General features: G+C 52.6%; 1 protein-coding gene across 1 annotated transcript; it reads left to right on the forward strand.

Moving 5' to 3' along the window:
* Window positions 1-19,237: 19,237 nt before the first annotated feature.
* Window positions 19,238-21,631, forward strand: LOC142491283 (E3 ubiquitin/ISG15 ligase TRIM25-like). The gene has a single exon (XM_075593618.1). It carries the CDS (start codon window positions 19,305-19,307, stop codon window positions 20,889-20,891), a length of 1,587 nt encoding a protein of 528 aa, XP_075449733.1. The 5' UTR covers window positions 19,238-19,304; the 3' UTR covers window positions 20,892-21,631.
* Window positions 21,632-21,850: the final 219 nt, after the last annotated feature.

Below are 21,850 nucleotides of genomic sequence, written 5' to 3' on the forward strand. Positions count from 1 at the left end.
CCACCCCAGGGTCATCCCACAATGTAACTACTACTATTACAGCAAGTGCCACCCCAGGGTCATCCCACAATGTAACTACTACTATTACAGCAAGCGCCACCCCGGGGTAATCCCACAACGTAACTACTACTATTACAGCAAGTGCCACCCCAGGGTCATCCCACAATGTAACTACTACTATTACAGCAAGTGCCACCCCAGGGTCATCCCACAATGTAACTACTACTATTACAGCACGTGCCACCGCGGGTAATCCCACAATGTAACTACTACTATTATAGCAAGTGCCACCCCAGGGTAATCCCACAATGTAACTACTACTATTACAGCAAGCGCCACCCCGGGGTAATCCCACAGCGTAACTACTACTATTACAGCAAGTGCCACTCCGGGGTAATCCCACAACGTAACTACTACTATTACAGCAAGCGCCACCCCGGGGTAATCCCACAACGTAACTACTACTATTACAGCAAGTGCCACCCCGGGGTAATCCCACAATGTAACTACTACTATAAAAGCAAGTGCCACCCAGGGTAATCCCACAATGTAACCACTACTATTACAGCAAGTGCCACTCTGGGGTAATCACACAATGTAACTACTACTATTACAGCAAATGCCACCCCAGGGTCATCCCACAATGTAACTACTACTATTACAGCAAGCGCCACCCCGGGGTAATCCCACAATGTAACTACTACTATTAAAGCAAGTGCCACCCCAGGGTCATCCCACCATGTAACTACTACTATTACAGCAAGTGCCACCCCGGGGTAATCCCACAATGTAACTACTACTATTACAGCAAGTGCCACCCCAGGGACATCCCACAATGTAACTACTACTATTACAGCAAGTGCCACCCCGGGGTAATCCCACAATGTAACTACTACTATTAAAGCAAGTGCCACCCCGGGGTAATCCCACAATGTAACTACTACTATTATAGCAAGTGCCACCCCGGGGTAATCCCACAATGTAACTACTACTATTACAGCAAGTGCCACCCAGGGTCATCCCACAATGTAACTACTACTATTACAGCAAGTGCCACCCCAGGGTAATCCCACAATGTAACTACTACTATTACAGCAAGTGCCACCCCGGGGTAATCCCACAATGTAACTACTACTATTACAGCAAGTGCCACCCCGGGGTAATCCCACAATGTAACTACTACTATTACAGCAAGCGCCACCCGAGGGTAATCCCACAATGTAACTACTACTATTACAGCAAGTGCCACCCCGGGGTAATCCCACAATGTAACTACTACTATTACAGCAAGTGCCACCCCGGGGTAATCCCACAACGTAACTACTACTATTACAGCAAGTGCCACCCCGGGGTCATCCCACAGTGTAACTACTACTATTACAGCAAGTGCCACCCGGGGTAATCACACAATGTAACTACTACTATTACAGCAAGTGCCACCCCGGGGTAATCCCACAGTGTAACTACTACTATTACAGCAAGTGCCACCCCGGGGTAATCACACAATGTAACTACTACTATTACAGCAAGTGCCACCCCAGGGTCATCCCACAATGTAACTACTACTATTACAGCAAGTGCCACCCGGGTAATCCCACAATGTAACTACTACTATTACAGCAAGCGCCACCCCGGGGTAATCCCACAATGTAACTACTACTATTACAGCAAGTGCCACCCCGGGGTAATCACACAATGTAACTACTACTATTACAGCAAGTGCCACCCCAGGGTAATCCCACAATGTAACTACTACTATTACAGCAAGTGCCACCCCGGGGTAATCACACAATGTAACTACTACTATTACAGCAAGTGCCACCCCAGGGTAATCCCACAATGTAACTACTACTATTACAGCAAGCGCCACCCCGGGTAATCCCACAATGTAACTACTACTATTACAGCAAGTGCCACCCCGGGGTAATCACACAATGTAACTACTACTATTACAGCAAGTGCAACCCCGGGGTAATCCCACAGTGTAACTACTACTATTACAGCAAGTGCCACCCCGGGGTAATCACACAATGTAACTACTACTATTACAGCAAGTGCCACCCCGGGGTAATCCCACAGTGTAACTACTACTATTACAGCAAGTGCCACCCCGGGGTAATCACACAATGTAACTACTACTATTACAGCAAGTGCCACCCCGGGGTAATCCCACAGTGTAACTACTACTATTACAGCAAGTGCCACCCCAGGGTAATCCCACAATGTAACTACTACTATTACAGCAAGCGCCACCCCGGGGTAATTCCACAATGTAACTACTACTATTACAGCAAGTGCCACCCCAGGGTAATCCCACAATGTAACTACTACTATTAAAGCAAGCGCCACCCCGGGGTAATCCCACAGTGTAACTACTACTATTACAGCAAGTGCCACCCCGGGTAATCCCACAATGTAACTACTACAGCAAGCGCCACCCCAGGGTAATCCCACAATGTAACTACTACTATTACAGCAAGTGCCACCCCGGGTAATCCCACAATGTAACTACTACAGCAAGTGCCACCCCAGGGTAATCCCACAATGTAACTACTACTATTAAAGCAAGTGCCACCCCAGGTAATCCCACAGTGTAACTACTACTATTACAGCAAGTGCCACCCCGGGTAATCCCACAATGTAACTACTACTATTACAGCAAGTGCCACCCCGGGTAATCCCACAATGTAACTACTACTATTAAAGCAAGCGCCACCCCGGGGTAATCCCACAATGTAACTACTACTATTACAGCAAGTGCCACCCCAGGGTAATCCCACAATGTAACTACTACTATTATAGCAAGTGCCACCCCGGGTAATCCCACAATGTAACTACTACTATTACAGCAAGCGCCACCCCAGGGTAATCCCACAATGTAACTACTACTATTATAGCAAGTGCCACCCCGGGGTAATCCCACAATGTAACTACTACTATTACAGCAAGTGCCACCCCGGGGTAATCCCACAATGTAACTACTACTATTACAGCAAGTGCCACCCCGGGGTAATCCCACAATGTAACTACTACTATTACAGCAAGTGCCACCCCAGGATAATCCCACAATGTAACTACTACTATTATAGCAAGTGCCACCCCAGGGTAATCCCACAATGTAACTACTACTATTACAGCAAGTGCCACCCCGGGGTAATCCCACAATGTAACTACTACTATTACAGCAAGCGCCACCCCGGGGTAATCCCACAATGTAACTACTACTATTACAGCAAGTGCCACCCCGGGGTAATCCCACAATGTAACTACTACTATTACAGCAAGCGCCACCCCGGGGTAATCCCACAATGTAACTACTACTATTATAGCAAGTGCCACCCCAGGGTAATCCCACAATGTAACTACTACTATTACAGCAAGTGCCACCCCGGGGTAATCCCACAATGTAACTACTACTATTACAGCAAGCGCCACCCCGGGGTAATCCCACAATGTAACTACTACTATTACAGCAAGCGCCACCCCACCCCAGGGTCATCCCACAATGTAACTACTACTATTACAGCAAGCGCCACCCCGGTTTAATCCCACAGTGTAACTACTACTATTACAGCAAGTGCCACCCCGGGGTAATCCCACAGTGTAACTACTACTATTACAGCAAGCGCCACCCCGGGGTAATCCCACAATGTAACTACTACTATTACAGCAAGTGCCACCCCAGGGTAATCCCACAATGTAACTACTACTATTACAGCAAGTGCCACCCCAGGGTCATCCCACAATGTAACTACTACTATTACAGCAAGTGTATTTTTATTTTTGTACAGATGCAGCGGGCGTTATTTTAAAGCATCACGGCGCCGTTTTCTTGTGCGCTGCTGTACTCCACGCGGCATTAACGCCGCCAATCGCCCCAGGCACACGTGTTTATCGCGGTTGCTTTGTTTGAATGTCATGGATTGTGTGCAATGAAATGCAATGAAATGAATGAATTGTGATGTGTACAGTACTGTGCTACTGTGTCAATTTCGGGTGTTTAAAAGCCAGAACACTAAAATGCCATTTTCTGCACTCGCCTGCACTCGCGTCTTAAGGCGGCACGGTTGGAAGTAATCGCGCACCATCACATGGGTATAAACCGCGTTATTTGTTAAAGTAATGGCTGCTGCATCTGTAGCCCCTTTACCCCCATCCTAAGGCTGCGCTTATAGTGACGGCGACGGTGATGTCAGGCTGCGGGCGCTGGAAAAATCCAATTGAGATATACGCTTATAGTGCCGGCGACAGCGATGCCACGTTGCGCCAAAACAAATGCATTGCCGCCGTCGCATGCGCTTATAGTAAGTGCGGCGCGACGGCTTGGTCGCAATCGCTGGAAGTCACCTCAATTTGATTTTTACAGCGACCGCAGCCTGACGTCACCGTCGCGTCGCCAGCGCTGTAAGCGTAGCCTTAGTGAGATCTGGTCTGCTACTAGTGTCTTTCGTGCGAGATGGTGCTTATCTGTGAGGTAACAAGAGGGCTTAGAACTTCCGCGATGATGTGGGGATTATCAGGACAGGTTTACAGGGTGCCTTATTCGTTGGCAGCGCCTCCGGTCAGCGAGGATCCTGTTGTAGTAGGATGATCCTGGCTGACATTCTTTCCTTATCCCAAGACAGTGACTCACACTTGCATATGTTCCATGGTGTTTATTGCATGAGGTAGTTATTACAGCAAGGCATTCCTTTCTTGCTTCCCCTAGAAGGTTACTTTAAGGCTTGAGGCCCATTTAAGTTTCCTTCTGGTGCTCCTCCTGTATCCCCTTATGGGACACAGGGTAGCTGTTGTTCACTCCACAGGTGGAGGAAAGAGACACACCCACTTTTGGGAGAGAGACAGTTTATATACCCTGGGGTTGGGCAAGTAACCTTGCCCCATAACAGGGCAGGTCTGTTACTGACAGGTGTCACATCTGCACATGTCACACAGCCAGTACCTCCCCCAGGCTGACACTCTCGTTGTTGCTAGGCCCGCCCTTGGATACATTTACTGCATCCAAGACTGCAATAGCACACTAGGTAGGGTGACCACCCGTCCCCCTTTTGCCGGTACAGTCCCGGTTTTTCGAGAGCTGTACCGGTTTTCTGTGTGTACCGGAAATGTCCTGGATTTTCTCCCTGGTCCCGTTTGTGTTGTACTGTAGATGCGGTGGCGGTGCGCGGCGACGGCGAGGATGCGGCAGCCCGGCCGGTGAGTATTTTTTTGAATTTCAGGGGGTTGGGCTTCTAATATGCCGGGCTGCAGGTGATTGGCTGGAGGATGCCGGGGGCGGGGCTTTCTCCGCTTCCTCACACGATCCGCGCGGACAGGGAGGTGGGAGCGGGGACAGCCGTTGGCTGTTTGGCGCTTTTCTCCCCTCTGCCTCCGTTCCCTGTGGCTGCTGCCCGAGGTAGAGAGTTAGGCGCGGGGGGAGCAGGGTTGGTGGGAGCGTGGATGGGTGGAGGCGTGCGAACTTTCCCTCCCTCGCGTGCGCATGGGGACAGTGCGCGGTTGCTGTTGGGGAACTCCCTGCTTCTGTCCAGGCGCGCGGTCTTATCCCCGATAGGTGGGAGAGAGCGGAGCCAGGTCTGGCGGGCGGGTTCTCCCCCCGTCCCGTCCACGGGCTCGGCTAGCAGTGACTTCCGTCGCTGGGGGGCGGTGCAGGGGGAGGCGGGTATGTGTGTGTGTGTGTATCAGTGTGTGTATCAGTGTGTGTATCTGTGTGTGTTTGTGTGTGTTTGTATCAGCATATGTGTGTGTTTGTATCAGCGTGTATAGGTGTGTGTGTATAGGTGTGTGTGTCAGTGTGTATCAGTGTGTGTGTATCAGTTGGTGTGTGTGTGTGTATTAGTGGGTGTGTGTGGCTGTGTGTGTATCAGTGTGTGTGTGTGTGTGTGTATCAGTGTGTGTGTATCAGTGTGTGTATCAGTGTGTGTTTGTGTGTGTATCTGTGTGTGTTTCTGTGTGTATCTGTGTGTGTGTTTGTATCAGCATGTGTGTGTGTGTTTGTATCAGCGTGTATAGGTGTGTGTGTGTATAGGTGTGTATCAGCGTGTATGTGTGTGTGTGTGTATCAGCGTGTATGTGTGTGTGTGTATCAGTGTGTGTGTGTGTATCAGTGTGTGTGTGTGTGTGTATCAGCGTGTGTGTGTGTATCAGTTGGTGTGTGTGTGTATTAGTGTGTGTGTGTGTGTGTGTGTATCAGTATGTGTATCTGTGTGTGTTTATGTGTGTATCTGTGTGTGTTTGTGTGTGTATCTGTGTGTGTTTTTGTGTGTATCTGTGTGTGTGTGTTTGTATCAGCATGTGTGTGTGTTTGTATCAGCGTGTATAGGTGTGTGTGTGTGTATAGGTGTGTATCAGCGTGTGTGTGTGTGTGTGTGTGTGTGTGTGTGTGTGTGTGTGTGTGTGTGTGTGTGTGTGTGTAGGTGTGTGTGTATCAGTGTGTATCAGTGTGTGTGTGTGTATCAGTGTGTGTGTGTGTGTGTGTGTGTGTATCAGTTGGTGTGTGTGTGTATTAGTGGGTGTGTGTGTGTGTATCAGTATGTGTATCTGTGTGTGTTTGTGTGTGTATCTGTGTGTGTCAGTGTGTGTGTCAGTGTGTGTGTCAGTGTGTGTGTGTGTGTGTATCAGTGGGTGTGTTTGTGTGTGTCAGTGTGTGTATCTGTGTGTGTGTGTGTGTGTGTGTCAGTGTGTGTTTGTCAGTGTTTGTGTGTCAGTGTGTGTGTATCAGTGGGTGTGTGTATCAGTGGGTGTGTGTGTGTGTCAGTGTGTGTGTCAGTGGGTGTGTGTGTGTCAGTGGGTGTGTGGGTGTCAGTGTGTGTGTGTGTCAGTGGGTGTGTGGGTGTCAGTGGGTGTGTGGGTGTGTGGGTGTCAGTGGGTGTTTCTCCCTCTCCCTGTCTCCCTCACCCTCCCCGCCTCCCTCACCCTCCCCGCCTCCCTCACCCTCCCCGTGTCCCTCACCCTCCCCGTCTCCCTCACCCTCCCCGTCTCCCTCACCCTCCCCGTCTCCCTCAGCCTCCCCGTCTCCCTCCCCCTCCCCCACCCTCACCCTCCCTGCCTCCCTCACCCTCCCCGCCTCCCTCACCCTCCCCGCCTCCCTCACCCTCACCCTCCCCGTCTCCCTCACCCTTCCCGTCTCCCTCACCCTCTATGTCTTATCTTAACTGCCATATACCTACACCGAAGTAACCTACCCTGTTTTCTTCCAGATCTGACTCAAGTTTCACGCGGGAGACATCGGAAGACAGGTAGGTAACACCTCCCCTCCAGTATAGTACCTTGAGGGACTGCGGATCAGGTAAGATCCCAGACGGGATTTCTGCTTTAGAAATTGTGAAGAGGGGGCGTCCTGACACTGGTTAATGGGTTCAGAAGTCATTCACGTCTGGGTTTTTTTGTTGTTCGATTAGTGAGGTCATCCGACACACCCACCGACCCACCCACACACCCACACACACACACACACACACACACACACACACACACACACACACACACACACACACACACACACGTAACAAGGACTAATGGTAGTTAAGTATAAGTGTACTACAATAAATAAACTGTTATGTAAAAAAAAAAAATGTCCCGGTTTTTCATTTTCAAAATCTGGTCACCCTAACACTAGGCCTTCTGGAGGAATTAACCCATCCCTGCCTGTACCTAACAGGACTTACACTGGTAGGGCCCAGGGAAATAGGTAGCAGTAGGCTACATTTATTTTTTTATTAATCAGATGCTATTTTTCCTTCACTTTTGCAGCAAGTAAGTATAGCCCTGGTCCCCTGTGGCTCCCAGAGACCCCCCTCATTGCGCGCCGACCGGTCGCGGGTGCCGCTGGGGGCAGCGAGGGACCCGCCGGCATACAGCAAAGGTGGGGGCCGGAGCAGGGAGCGTTCCGAGCCTCAGGAGGCTCGGCGGCGCACCCGTCTAGCGGGGGCCACCATTGTGGTTGCGGATGAGGCTAGGGAGCTGCGGCGGCCATTAGACAGTCGCGCATGCGCAGTGGAATCGTGCACGCTGCCCCAAGTGTATAGAGGCCTCCACGGGACTACAATGCCCATGAGGCTAAGGGAGGAAGGCCCAGGTGGACCAGAGTGGCCAATAATGCTGGAGGATTGCCCTTCAGGGAGAATGGATACATTTCGCGGGGTTTGGAGCAGAGAGTCAGTCGGCGCCAGGAGAAGCTAGGGGAAGGAGGTAGGGTGCAGGAGTCAGTGACTCCCTGCACTAGGCCAGCAGCCCCCGAGGCCCCAGATAGCCCTGAGCCACCCAGTAGTGTGAGCTGTGTCAGGGACAGGCCCCAGGTTAGGGACCCTGCCCCTTACTATCCAGAGCCAGTTAGGGACCCAGCGGACACTGCACGTCCATCCAGAAGTTTGGGCTCAGACCTTCGCTGTTGCTGCAGCAGCCATCCGGTTGGGATCGCCCCGGACGGTAGTTCCTGTATTCAGCCGCCATCGGATCCTTTGCGAAGTTCCCTGGGCAGGCCCGGGCACTGGAGTGCTCGGCAGGTAACCATCACCCAGTGCACCAACGATCCTATATTATATTCACACGGGACCAGTGGCTGCGCAGTCACACATATCTATCTCACTTGAAGGGTGGGGGACATATTGTGTGGGGTTACTGGACACTGGGTGGGATCACCCGGTGGAGGTGGGAGCGTCCTGCGAGACGTAGTAGTTAGTGTCTCCTCTAGAGAGGGACACCTGTTGATCATATGCATGAGTACGTTGACGCTAGTAAAGTCATTGGTTGTTTTACATGCTTTGTGTGGAGTGATATATATTGTCCTGCGAGGAACCACTCCCCCTCTGGTGGGAGCCATCGCAGGTGGAGGCGCTGCACCAAGTACGAGGATACTCATATTGTTATACGTGCCCCAGGCTCTCCGTTGCGGAGGCTTAGGCCTCCTGTGAGCCTAAAAGGTAAAGCACCACACTGGGTAATACATATAGATCCCCTCACCGGCACCCTATCTGCGATTGGGGGGGGGGGGGGAATATGGGTTACATTTGGAGGCGCTGCTGAGATCAGACCTGGGATGCCCTATTCTATTTTTTTGTCAAATTGTCCATCATGGTTGTAAAGTCCGGACACGAGGTCCTTGCCTGGGCTTTGAGGCAATATCTTGAACCCCGCCGTGTAGTGGCGGTAGGAGGCCTTCCCGCAACTATACCCGCTGCAAAGGTCAGGTATTATATGTGTAAAATTCCTGGGTGGCCGCACGCATGTGTCTTAGATGAAGAACACGATTCCATGTCCACATGGAAAACGATACTTTTCGTGACAACCCACACCGAGGATATATGCCTGTCAGAGGCACCGTCCGAACTGATTATGCCAGAGGGCCCGCCTGAGGGCTACCCCCTTGTATATGCAAAGAGCCATAGTGCAGTTGATAGGACTGTGATCAAAATGGAGGCTCCCTCATCCAGTGGGTCTCACCTAAAATGGCGTCCCCTGCCAAGTCAGGAAAGCGCACGTGTGGCTGACCGTCAGTCTGCACAAAAATGTTCTGCAAAGACCTGTCCGGGTTTGGCGCGAAAGCCAGAGTCCCGCCCCCGCAATGTGAGTGGCGCAGCGCAGAGCCAGAACCACTCCTTGAAAGAGCATGCCCCTTCTCTAGATTCCACCAGGGGGAGTGAACACAGTGAGCCTCAGTCAGTAACTTCTGTTCCCCCTAGGAAAGGTAAAAGATGTCGTAAACAGCATCCTCAGTTGTATGGAGCCTGGCTGATGAAAGGAAGGGACGTATCCTTTCTGTTGTGCCCGTTTGCAAAAGGACTTAAAATTGTCTGGTGGTATGGACTTTGACCCCTTTAAGCTACTAATAGAATATCAGGCGGCAGAGGTGGATGAAGAGGGATGCATACGAGGTGTCTGTAACCAATGTGACTTCCCAGGTGGCAAATTGACCTGGGGACCCAAATGTGCCTGCTGCGAGGCACAGTTCCTGAAGCCCGTGCTGCTGCGGCCTACGAAACTCGCCAAGAAAGACGTTTCGGAGGACTCTTGCACTCTAACCGTGGTTCCAGATCCGGTTCTATAGTCGGTCCCAGAGCCAGAACCCGCAGAGGAAGATGCGAATGACCTCTCTACTGGGGTAATCGATGATGTTAACCCCTCTACCTCAACCACAGAAGTTTCAGAGGCTCCACGTGCTAAAACCACGGTTCTAGACTCTGCTCTAGAACCGCAAGATTTTCAAGCTACGTTAACCAAAATGGACAGCTGCGACAATGTGGTCGCACCGAGTCAGTGTGCCAAAGCAGATGTTCCAGGGGGTCCGTGCACCCCGGTTCTAGACTCGGGTCCACACTCAGGACTGCAGATTCCGGAATCACAGGGTAAGGTGTCTCTACCCCCAGCCTCTCTTAGTGATTTCAGCGATCAACAATCAGCCGTGGTGATGCGCCAGCCGGCGGACCACTCAAGTGAAGCTGAAGCATCTGTTGCGGACCCTGCTGTGGGCCCGCTGCACATTGACACCCCTCGGCAGCAAGCGCTGGTGCGGCCGGAGCCCCACGGCCGTGGCGATTCCCAGTGTGTCGGAGGGACATCCGGAGACGGGACCGGAGGAAGAGCAACCCATCGCAAGCCAGCGGAGTGGTGAGGAACCTCCTTACTCCCCACAGGCTCTGATGGAGGAGGCCGTGGAAAAGGCCCCAACTAAGGTTCATGACCTGACGGTGGGCCCGTGTGTCACCATAACCGCTACCATAACGGAACTGAGTGGGAGCCTGTGCACTCCAACCCAAATGGTCCGAGGACTGGGATTCAACGCTCCCGAGTTTCCAGAAAGTGGGTGGACTGTCCCAGAAGTGCCGGGGACAGGTTCCAAGACAGCCGAAGTTGTGACCGTCAGCGTTCCTGATGACTTGCTGGACCTCGTGAGTCAATGCAGCGGTGAGGCACCAACCCTTTACTCCCTGCAGGATGTGATGGAGATATCCGGTGAAGAGGCCCTGCTCGGTGCTTACTTCTACGCAAAGGATCACCCAGTTCGTCTGTCTCAAGACCCAGAGCTCGTGATGTATCCACACACACCGACTGACACACACACACACACCGACTGACAGTCAGTCAGTTTATACACACACACAGACATTGGTCCCTGTGTCCGCCCGCCCATAGTCAGCCTCCCACACGACTCTCATTGGCCAAAAGGTACACTGACATCACTGACACACACCTACTTCACTGTCACACACTCACACTGACACACCATACCCCCAGAGAGCATCATATGAGACTTGACCCCTGCAGAGTCCTTGGTAAGTTTAATCCATCTCACACTGTCACCCCTGTGTACACACACACTCACACCTGAGACTATCACCCCTGTATAATATTTAACCTTCCTGCCTGCTCCACACTCCCTCTGGCTGCACTCTCCCTTCACTCCGCCGCGCAGCTGCCTTCCCGCATAGCTCCGCCCACACACTCCCTCTGGCTGCACTCTCCCTTTACTCCGCCGCGCAGCTGCCTTCCCGCATAGCTCCGCCCACACACTCCCTCTGGCTGCACTCTCCCTTCACTCCGCCGCGCAGCTGCCTTCCCGCATAGCTCCGCACACACACTCCCTCTGGCTGCACTCTCCCTTCACTCCGCCGCGCAGCTGCCTTCCCGCATAGCTCCGCACACACACTCCCTCTGGCTGCACTCTCCCTTCACTCCGCCGCGCAGCTGCCTTCCCGTATAGCTCCGCACACACACTCCCTCTGGCTGCACTCTCCCTTCACTCCGCCGCGCAGCTGCCTTCCCGCATAGCTCCGCACACACTCCCTCTGGCTGCACTCTCCCTTCACTCCGCCGCGCAGCTGCCTTCCCGCATAGCTCCGCACACACACTCCCTCTGGCTGCACTCTCCCTTCACTTCGTCGTGCAGCTGCCTTCCCGCATAGCTCCGCACACACACTCCCTCTGGCTGCACTCTCCCTTCACTCCGCCGCGCAGCTGCCTTCCCGCATAGCTCCGCACACACACTCCCTCTGGCTGCACTTTCCCTTCACTCCGCCGCGCAGCTGCCTTCCCGCATAGCTCCGCACACACACTCCCTCTGGCTGCACTCTCCCTTCACTCCGCCGCGCAGCTGCCTTCCCGCATAGCTCCGCACACACACTCCCTCTGGCTGCACTCTCCCTTCACTCCGCCGCGCAGCTGCCTTCCCGCATAGCTCCGCACACACACTCCCTCTGGCTGCACTCTCCCTTCACTCGGCCGCGCAGCTGCCTTCCCGCATAGCTCCGCACACACACTCCCTCTGGCTGCACTCTCCCTTCACTCCGCCGCGCAGCTGCCTTCCCGCATAGCTCCGCACACACACTCCCTCTGGCTGCACTCTCCCTTCACTCCGCCGCGCAGCTGCCTTCCCGTATAGCTCCGCACACACACTCCCTCTGGCTGCACTCTCCCTTCACTCCGCTGCGCAGCTGGCTTCCCGCATAGCTCCGCACACGCACTCCCTCTGGCTGCACTCTCTCTTCACTCCGCCGCGCAGCTGGCTTCCCGCATAGCTCCGCACACACACTCCCTCTGGCTGCACTCTCCCTTCACTCCGCCACGCAGCTGCCTTCCCGTATAGCTCCGCACACACACTCCCTCTGGCTGCACTCTCCCTTCACTTAGCCGCGCAGCTGGCTTCTTCACCTCCGCACACACGCCCGCCCGGGCCGCACACATGGCCGCCGGACACACGGCCGCCGGACACACGGCCGCCGGACACACGGCCGCCGGACACACGGCCGCCGGACACACTCCCTCTGCCTGCACTCTCCCTTCACTTAGCCGCGCAGCTGGCTTCTTCACTTAATAAAAATGCATAACACACACTGCCGCCGGACACACTCCCTCTGGCTGCACTCTCCCTTCACTTAGCCGCGCAGCTGGCTTCTTCACCTCCGCACACACGCCCGCCCGGGCCGCACACATGGCCGCCGGACACACGGCCGCCGGACACACGGCCGCCGGACACACGGCCGCCGGACACACGGCCGCCGGACACACTCCCTCTGCCTGCACTCTCCCTTCACTTAGCCGCGCAGCTGGCTTCTTCACTTAATAAAAATGCATAACACACACTGCCGCCGGACACACTCCCTCTGCCTGCATTCTCCCTTCACTTTGAAAAATGCATAGCTCCGCACACACGCCCGCCCGGCCCGCACACATGGCCGTCACCCCACTGTAACCAACGCCCTCCACACCACACCTCCGTCCTCTGCCCGCTACATAAAAAATTTCGCCTTCACAATCTTTACAGCTATGCACTTATCATAATAAAAATATCACCATCCACAAAATGTCCGCCTTCAAGTGCCTTCCCGCTTCACATAGCACTTTTTATTTCCACAGACGCACTTAACCTGCACGCACAAAATGGCCGCCAGCCTTCACCTACTATGCCTTCACGAACTTCACCTAATTTAATTTCCAACCTTCACAAAATGTGCCCCTTTATGTTATTGCCACCTTCAAGTTCAACACATTTTCACCTAATAACAACGCCACCTACGCACACACTGTTAATGTTATTGCCACCTTTACATTTACACATTTCACCCTTCACCTAATCCAAATTTCAAAATTCACAAAATGTCAGCGTTCCCGCGCATTAATTCCCACCTTCACATTGACAACATGTCCGAGTTTGCCACGTTCACCTTCCACTACTTTACAAATTTGGCCCATCTATATTATTATATAAATCACACACAAAATACAAACAGTTCACCTACGCACTCTTAATTCCCATTAAAAAATGGACGCCCGCCTATGCCTTCACTTCACATTGCCACGTTCACCTACGCACTCTTCATTTCCATTAGAAAATGGACGCCCGCTGGCTCCCCCCCACCATCACCCCCCCTCACCCACAGCTCACCTCCCATCACCCACAGCTCACCTCCCCCCCCCCTCACCCGCACCTCTACCTTCCCCCTCTGCGCGCCTTCCCTCCTCGCGGCGCCCTTAACCCTGCTTGGCCACGGGGGGGGGGAGCGCGGCTGACTGTCCCCTGGGGCGGCCGGTGGGGGGGACACGGGGAGCCTCCAGCCTTCCCACAAGCTATGCCGCTGTGCACCCACCAGCAGGACCCGCACCCTCACACACTAGCGCAGGGGTCCCCAAACCCCGGCCCGGCCGGCACTCACTGCGGCCCCTGGCGGAGTCTCCGCTCTCCGCTCTCCTCCTCGGAGCAGAGCGCTCTAGGCACTTCCGGTGCTTCCTGCACGCTGCTGCCGCCTGAGCTGAGGGGAGGAGATGCTCCCTGCTGGTGGCGGATGTTGCTGTGGGGGGTGGGGGGGGGTGTTCCGTTTTTGTCGTCCCCCGCCACAGCTCCGTTTTTGTCCCTCTCCCCCACAGCTCCGTTTTTGTCCCTCCCCCCCACAGCTCCGTTTTTGTCCCTCTCCCCCCACAGCTCCGTTTTTGTCCCTCCCCCCCACAGCTCCGTTTTTGTCCCCTCCCCCTCCAACTCCGTTTTTGTCCCCCCCAGCTCTGTTTTTGTCCCCCGCAGAGACACACACGCGGAGACACACACGCAGAGACACACACGCAGAGACACACACGCAGAGACACACGCAGAGACACACACATGCAGAGACACACACACGCAGAGACACACACACGCAGTGATTGACACATACGCTGTGACTGACACAGTGACACCCTGACACACAGTAACTGACACACACACACACTGACTGACACACACACACACACTGACTGACACACAAACACACACACTGACTGACACACAAACACTGACTGACACATAAACACTGACTGACACACACACACACACACACACACACACACACACACACACACACACACACACACACACACACACACACACACACACACACACACACACACACACACACACTGACTGACACACACACACACACACACACACACACACACACACACACACACACACACACACACACACACACACACACACACTGACTGACACACACACACAAACACTGACTCACACACACACACAAACACTGACTGACACACACACTGACTGACACACACACACACACACTGACTGACACACACACACTGACTGACGCGCACACACTGACAGACGCACTGCCACACTGGCACACACAGACGCACATAGTGACTGACACACTGGCACACAGTCACTGACACACACAGTGACTGACACACACTGACTGGCACACAGTCACACACAGTGATTCACACACAGTGACAGACACACTGACACACACACACTGTCACATCATCCCAAAACCAAAAAAATTGTCTTCCACGAAACCGGTCCCTGGTGCCGAAAAGGTTGGGGACCGCTGCACTGGCACTGACACACACACACACACACACACACGGACTGACTGACAGACACACACACACACATACTGACTGACACACACACACACACGTACTGACTGACACACACACACGTACTGACTGACTGACTGACTGACACACACACACACACAAGTACTGACACACACACACACACACACACACACACACACACGTACTGACTGACACACACACACACACACACACACACACACACACACACACACACACACACACACACTGACTGACTGACACACACACACACACACTGACTGACTGACACACACACTGACTGACTGACTGACACACACACACTGACTGACACACACTGACTGACACACACTGACTGACTGACTGACACACACACACACACACACACTCTGACTGACACACACTGACTGACACACACACACACACACACACACACACACACACACACACACACACACACACACACACACACACTGACACACACACACTGACTGACACACACACACACACACTGACTGACACACACACACACACACACACACTGACTGACACACATACACACATACACACTGACACACATACACACTGACACACACACACACACACACACACACACACACACACACACACACACACACACACACACACACACACACACACACACACACACACTCTGACTGACACACACTGACTGACACACACACACACACACACACACACACACACACACACACACACACACACACACACACACACACACACACACACACACTGACTGACACACACACACACACACACACACACACACACACACACTGACTGACACACACACACACACACACACACACACACTGACTGACACACATACACACTGACTGACACACACACTGACTGACACACACACGGACTGACTGACACACACACACGGACTGACTGACTGACACACACACACACACACACACACACACACACACACACTGACTGACACACACTGACTGACTGACACACACACACACACACTGACTGACTGACTGACACACACTGACTGACTGACACACACACACTGACTGACACACACTGACTGACACACACTGACTGACACACACACACACACACACACACACACACACACACACACACACACACACACACACTCTGACTGACACACACTGACTGACACACACACACACACACACACACACACACACACACACTGACTGACACACACACTGATTGACACACACACACACACACACACACACACACACACACACACACACACACACTGACTCACACACACTGACTGACACACACACACACACACACACTGACTGACACACACACACACACACACTGACTGACACACATACACACTGACTGACACACACACTGACTGACCCACACACGGACTTACTGACACACACACGGACTGACTGACACACACACACACACACACACACTGACTGACACACACTGACACACACACACACACACACACACACACACACACACACACACACACACACACACACACACACTGACTGACACACACACTGACTGACACACACACACACACACACACACTCACTGACTGACACACACACACACTGACTGACACACATACACACTGACTGACACACACACTGACTGACACACACACTGAATGACTGACACACACACAATGACACACACACACACACAGACTGACACGCACACACACTGACTGACACACACACTGACTGACACACACACTGACTGACACACACACACACACTGACTGACACACACACACACACACACACACACACACACAGACTGACACGCACACACACTGACTGACACACACACTGACTGACACACACACTGACTGACACACACACACACACCAACTGACACACACACACACACACACACACACCGACTGACACACCGACTGACACACACACACACCAACTGAAACACACACCGACTGACACACACTTCCCCCCTCAGTCAGCTCAGCTGCCAAACACACAGGGGGAATCCCAAATGCTGAACGGGGGGGTGGGGGGGGGTGGGGAGAGGGGGAGGGAGGGGAATCGGAGATGTGAACTGGGGGGAAGGGACCAGAGCTGTGAAGGGGGGGGGGCGTATTGCTGTGGACGGGGGAGAAAGATAGGGGGGAGACAGTGGAAGGGAGAGAGAGAGGGGGGGAGCGGAGAGAGAGGGGGAGCCAGAACATTAAATCCCGGGCAACGCCGGGTCTCTCAGCTAGTTCTTCTATATACAACAGCACTAAGTAATACACTGTATTAATGTATAGCGCTGAATACTATACTTAACCATATCACTAATGTACATGTAGCCATGTCTCCATCTGCCCCCCCCCCCCCTCCTCCTCACTATGTTGCTCTGTAGGGGAACTACACTCCCAGAATGCCCCAGGAGCTGAGGTCATGTGACACAGTACAGCCAATAGGGCTGCTAGAATCTCCTGAGGGGAGATTGGAACTTTGGGAGCGCTGAGACAGGAAGATAAGATCTGGGGGTCAGTGGCACCCAGGATGGTCATATTAACCCCCTTAGGTCCAAGATAGTTCCCAATCACCTAATTAGATTGTGGCTGCTTCAGGGAAACCCCTAGCTAGGGACATTTCCCCATTAGCTGTATATAGTTAGTTTATAGCGCCAGTGAAGATGCCACGTTGTGAGTTAGGCCGCGCTTATAGTGCTCGCAACGCGCGACGCGACGGATAATGTCACCCACCACCCCCTGTGAAAGTTATAATTTAACTTTCGGGGATGTCGCTGGTGACATGGGCATTGATTGGTTTAGTGGCTGTCACATGTGGCAACAGCCTCTGAAAAATCACATTTCCCCGGCTTCCAAATTTCGCACCGCCACGTCGCTCCTGTTGCGTTGCGCTTACGACGGCGACAATGTATGTATGTCGTGGGCACTACAAGCGCAGCCTTAGACTCCAGACTATACACACTGATTTATCTTATGTTTGCCCAAACACACACAGGCATCAATACTTATTAACCCCGCGTGAGACACACGGGGGCAGCTTCATTGTAACGTCACGTAAGCAACTTATTACTTACAAAGCGTCATTATCTGCGGCCGCGGCACCAGCAGCCATCAGTATAGGTGGCATATAGGGGGGGTACAGATGTATTACCCAGTGGGGGCAAAGGGAATATAATGCCAATAACCCCTATACCCCAATCCCTGTGATATGCACATCGCCCGCTCATACTATTTCCCAGGGACCTGTATCCCCGAGATTCAGTACGTTATACAGGGCGTCATATCTGAGAGCCCTCTGCTGTGTGTCTGTAGTGTGCTTAGTGCTTTACTGTGTATATGTGCCTATTCAGCCCCACTTATTACTTTTAATAAAGTATTTTAATAATCCAATATTCCTAGTCAATAAATTAGGGGCAATTCATATCCTTACTTGTTTGGTCTACAATAGGTTCTGTCCCTGAACCAGTCCTGTTACACCTGACACATACTTTGACCACAGGAGGAGGCGCTGTAATGGGCTCTTAGGTCCTGTTCCTGCTTTGGTAACAATACCTAAATTCTCTGCTCCGATGACTCGTGTACAGACAGACGGGGATACTATAAGCTCATGGGTATATAGTCTGGTATAGAATTTATTACGTACGTTCCTCTCAATGCTCGTCTTATGTGTAACGTTTATAGGGAAATAAAGACGGCAGCTTAAGAGATGGCACTGGTACGTATAAGAAGTGGGTAAGATGTCTGTTTCATATTTTTATTCATATTGTCCTACTATTGCTATTTGTATTTTTATATCACTTTACAAATAATTGCCTGGTCTCCCGTGACATACAGGACTCTCATTCCTCATATTGTATACTGCAGCCAGGAACTCACAGGGTTAATAGTCTGAGTAACAAACTCCCCGCCCCCTGTGTGCTGAATAACAAGAGAATTTAAGTTTCGTTTCCTGTTGCTGCTTCCAAGCATGGCGTCTGCTGATCTGAGAGAGGAGCTAACCTGCCCCATCTGCCTGAGCATTTATACCCAGCCTGTAACGCTGAGATGTGGGCATAACTTCTGCCAGGGCTGTATTGGGAGTGTGTGGGATTCCCAGGGGGGATCTGGGCTTTATACCTGTCCTGAATGCAGAGCAGAGTTTCAGGAGCGTCCTGCACTGCAGAGGAACCTGAAGCTGTGTAACATAGCGGAGCGTTTCCTTTCTACTCAGCCGGAGCAGGAGGAGGCTGTGATCTTCTGCACTTACTGTGTTACCTCCTCTGTACCTGCTGCTAAAACATGTCTGCTGTGTAACGCCTCCCTGTGTGATATTCACCTAAAGAGACACAGCAAGTCAGAGGAACACGTCTTAACTGAGCCAACCACTTCCTTAAAGAACAGGAAATGTCCCGTCCACAAGGAGATCCTGAAGTGTTACTGCACTGAGGATGCTGCCTGTATCTGTGTGTCCTGCTTCCTGGTCGGAGAGCACAGGGGACACCAGGTGGAGTCGCTGAATGAGGCCTCTGAGAAGAAGAAGGAGAAACTGAGACATGTTCTGGAGAAACTGACCTCAGTGAGAGAGGAGACTGAGAAAAGGGCCCAGAGCCTGCAGGAACGCAGGAGAGAAGCGCAAGAAAAAGCAACTGGGGTAACAGCCCGAGTCACTGCCCTGATTAGGGACATCAGGGAACAGCTGGAAATCCTAGAGAAGCGAGTCCTGAGTGAGATCACCAGGTGGGAAGAGCAGGTTTCTCTCCGAGTCTCTGGTCTAATCCAGCAGCTGGAAATAAAGAAGGACGAGCTGTCCAGGAAGATGCTTCACATTGAGGAGCTGAGCAACATCACTGATCCATTAACTGTCTTACAGGGACGGGAATCAGACAATGCTGACTTCTGTGATGCTGAGGAGGGAGATGATGGGGACAGAGAGAGAGAGGGTAATAAGGTCCCTGCTGTAGGGGATTTGTATGAGGTTCTGATCCCCCTGACCTTACAGAGATTAGCTGATATTGTGACTGATCTAAAAGCAAAGAGCGGGTTCTATGTTCAGGAGGCTTCAGGCATATTACTGGATGTAAATACAGCTGCTAATGATGTATCTGTATCAGGTGACCTGAAAACTACATCCTGCTCAGAAAGAAACCAGTTACGCCCGGATACACCAGAGAGATTTGTGTATTTTCAGGTTTTAAGCAGCAGAAGTTTTTCCTCAGGACAACATTACTGGGAGGTGGAGATCAGTGACTCAGGGCACAGGAGGGTAGGGATTTCCTATCCCAGTATAGTAAGGAAAGGAGATCAGTCCATCATAGGACAGAATAAGAAGTCCTGGTGTTTGTGCATGTGGGGTAATTATCATTCAGTGGTACATGACTCAATACATACACGGATATATCCCGAGTCTCCCTCACAGAGATTAGGAATATACCTGGTCTATGAGGCTGGGCGGCTGTCCTTTTATCAGCTGTGTGACCCCATCAGACACTTACACACCGTCACTGCCACCTTCACTGAGCCTCTTCATGCTGCGTTCTGTGTATGGGGTAATGGCTGGGTCAGAATCAGGAGCTAGGAGTACTGATCCCGGCCCAGCAGGGGAACCCATACAAATAGAATATATTGTGTTTGTGGGTTTCTGTGCTCTCTCATTGGCTCTCAAGCTCTCCCATTGGCTGACTGCGGACCGGCCTTGGCTCTTATTGGCTCTCATTGCCTGACTACGGGCGGGGCCTTGCTGCAGCCCTGTGGGGGAGGGGGCGGGTTATGGTTACTACAGATCTGCGCATTGATTGGTTGAATCATTATGATGTCACAGTTTTACACGGGATTCTGGGACTTGTAGTTCACGTCTGTAACTAAAATTGTAACAAGAGAAGCAGGACTACAACTCCCAGAAGCCCCTGCAGGCGAGAGAGATGACATGACAAGAGCCGGCCAATCTCAATCAGTGCAGTTGTGGAGAGAGAAAGAGACAGAGGCTGAGTAAGTGGGAGAGACATCACAGGCAGGACCCACTGTCCCACACATCTGTCCCTCCCACTGCAGGGTGACACAGACAGGACCCACAGCCCCTCACATCTGTCCTCCCACTGCAGGGTGACACAGACAGGACCCACAGCCCCTCACATCTGTCCTCCCACTGCAGGGGGACACAGACAGGACACACAGCCCCTCACATCTGTCCCTCCCACTGCAGGGTGACACAGACATGACCCACAGCCCCTCACATCTGTCCTCCCACTGCAGGGGGACACAGGCAGGACCCACAGCCCCACACATCTGTCCCTCCCACTGCAGGGTGACACAGACAGGACACACGGCCCCTCACATCTGTCCCTCCCACTGCAGGGGGACACGGACAGGGCACACAGCCCCTCACATCTGTCCCTCCCACTGCAGGGGGACACAGACAGGACACACAGCCCCTCACATCTGTCCCTCCCACTGCAAGGGTGACACAGACAGGACCCACAGCCCCTCACATCTGTCCTCCCACTGCAGGGGGACACAGGCAGGACCCACAGCCCCACA

This window comes from Ascaphus truei, chromosome 3, assembly GCF_040206685.1.
Source record: "Ascaphus truei isolate aAscTru1 chromosome 3, aAscTru1.hap1, whole genome shotgun sequence".
Classification (NCBI taxonomy): domain Eukaryota; kingdom Metazoa; phylum Chordata; class Amphibia; order Anura; family Ascaphidae; genus Ascaphus; species Ascaphus truei.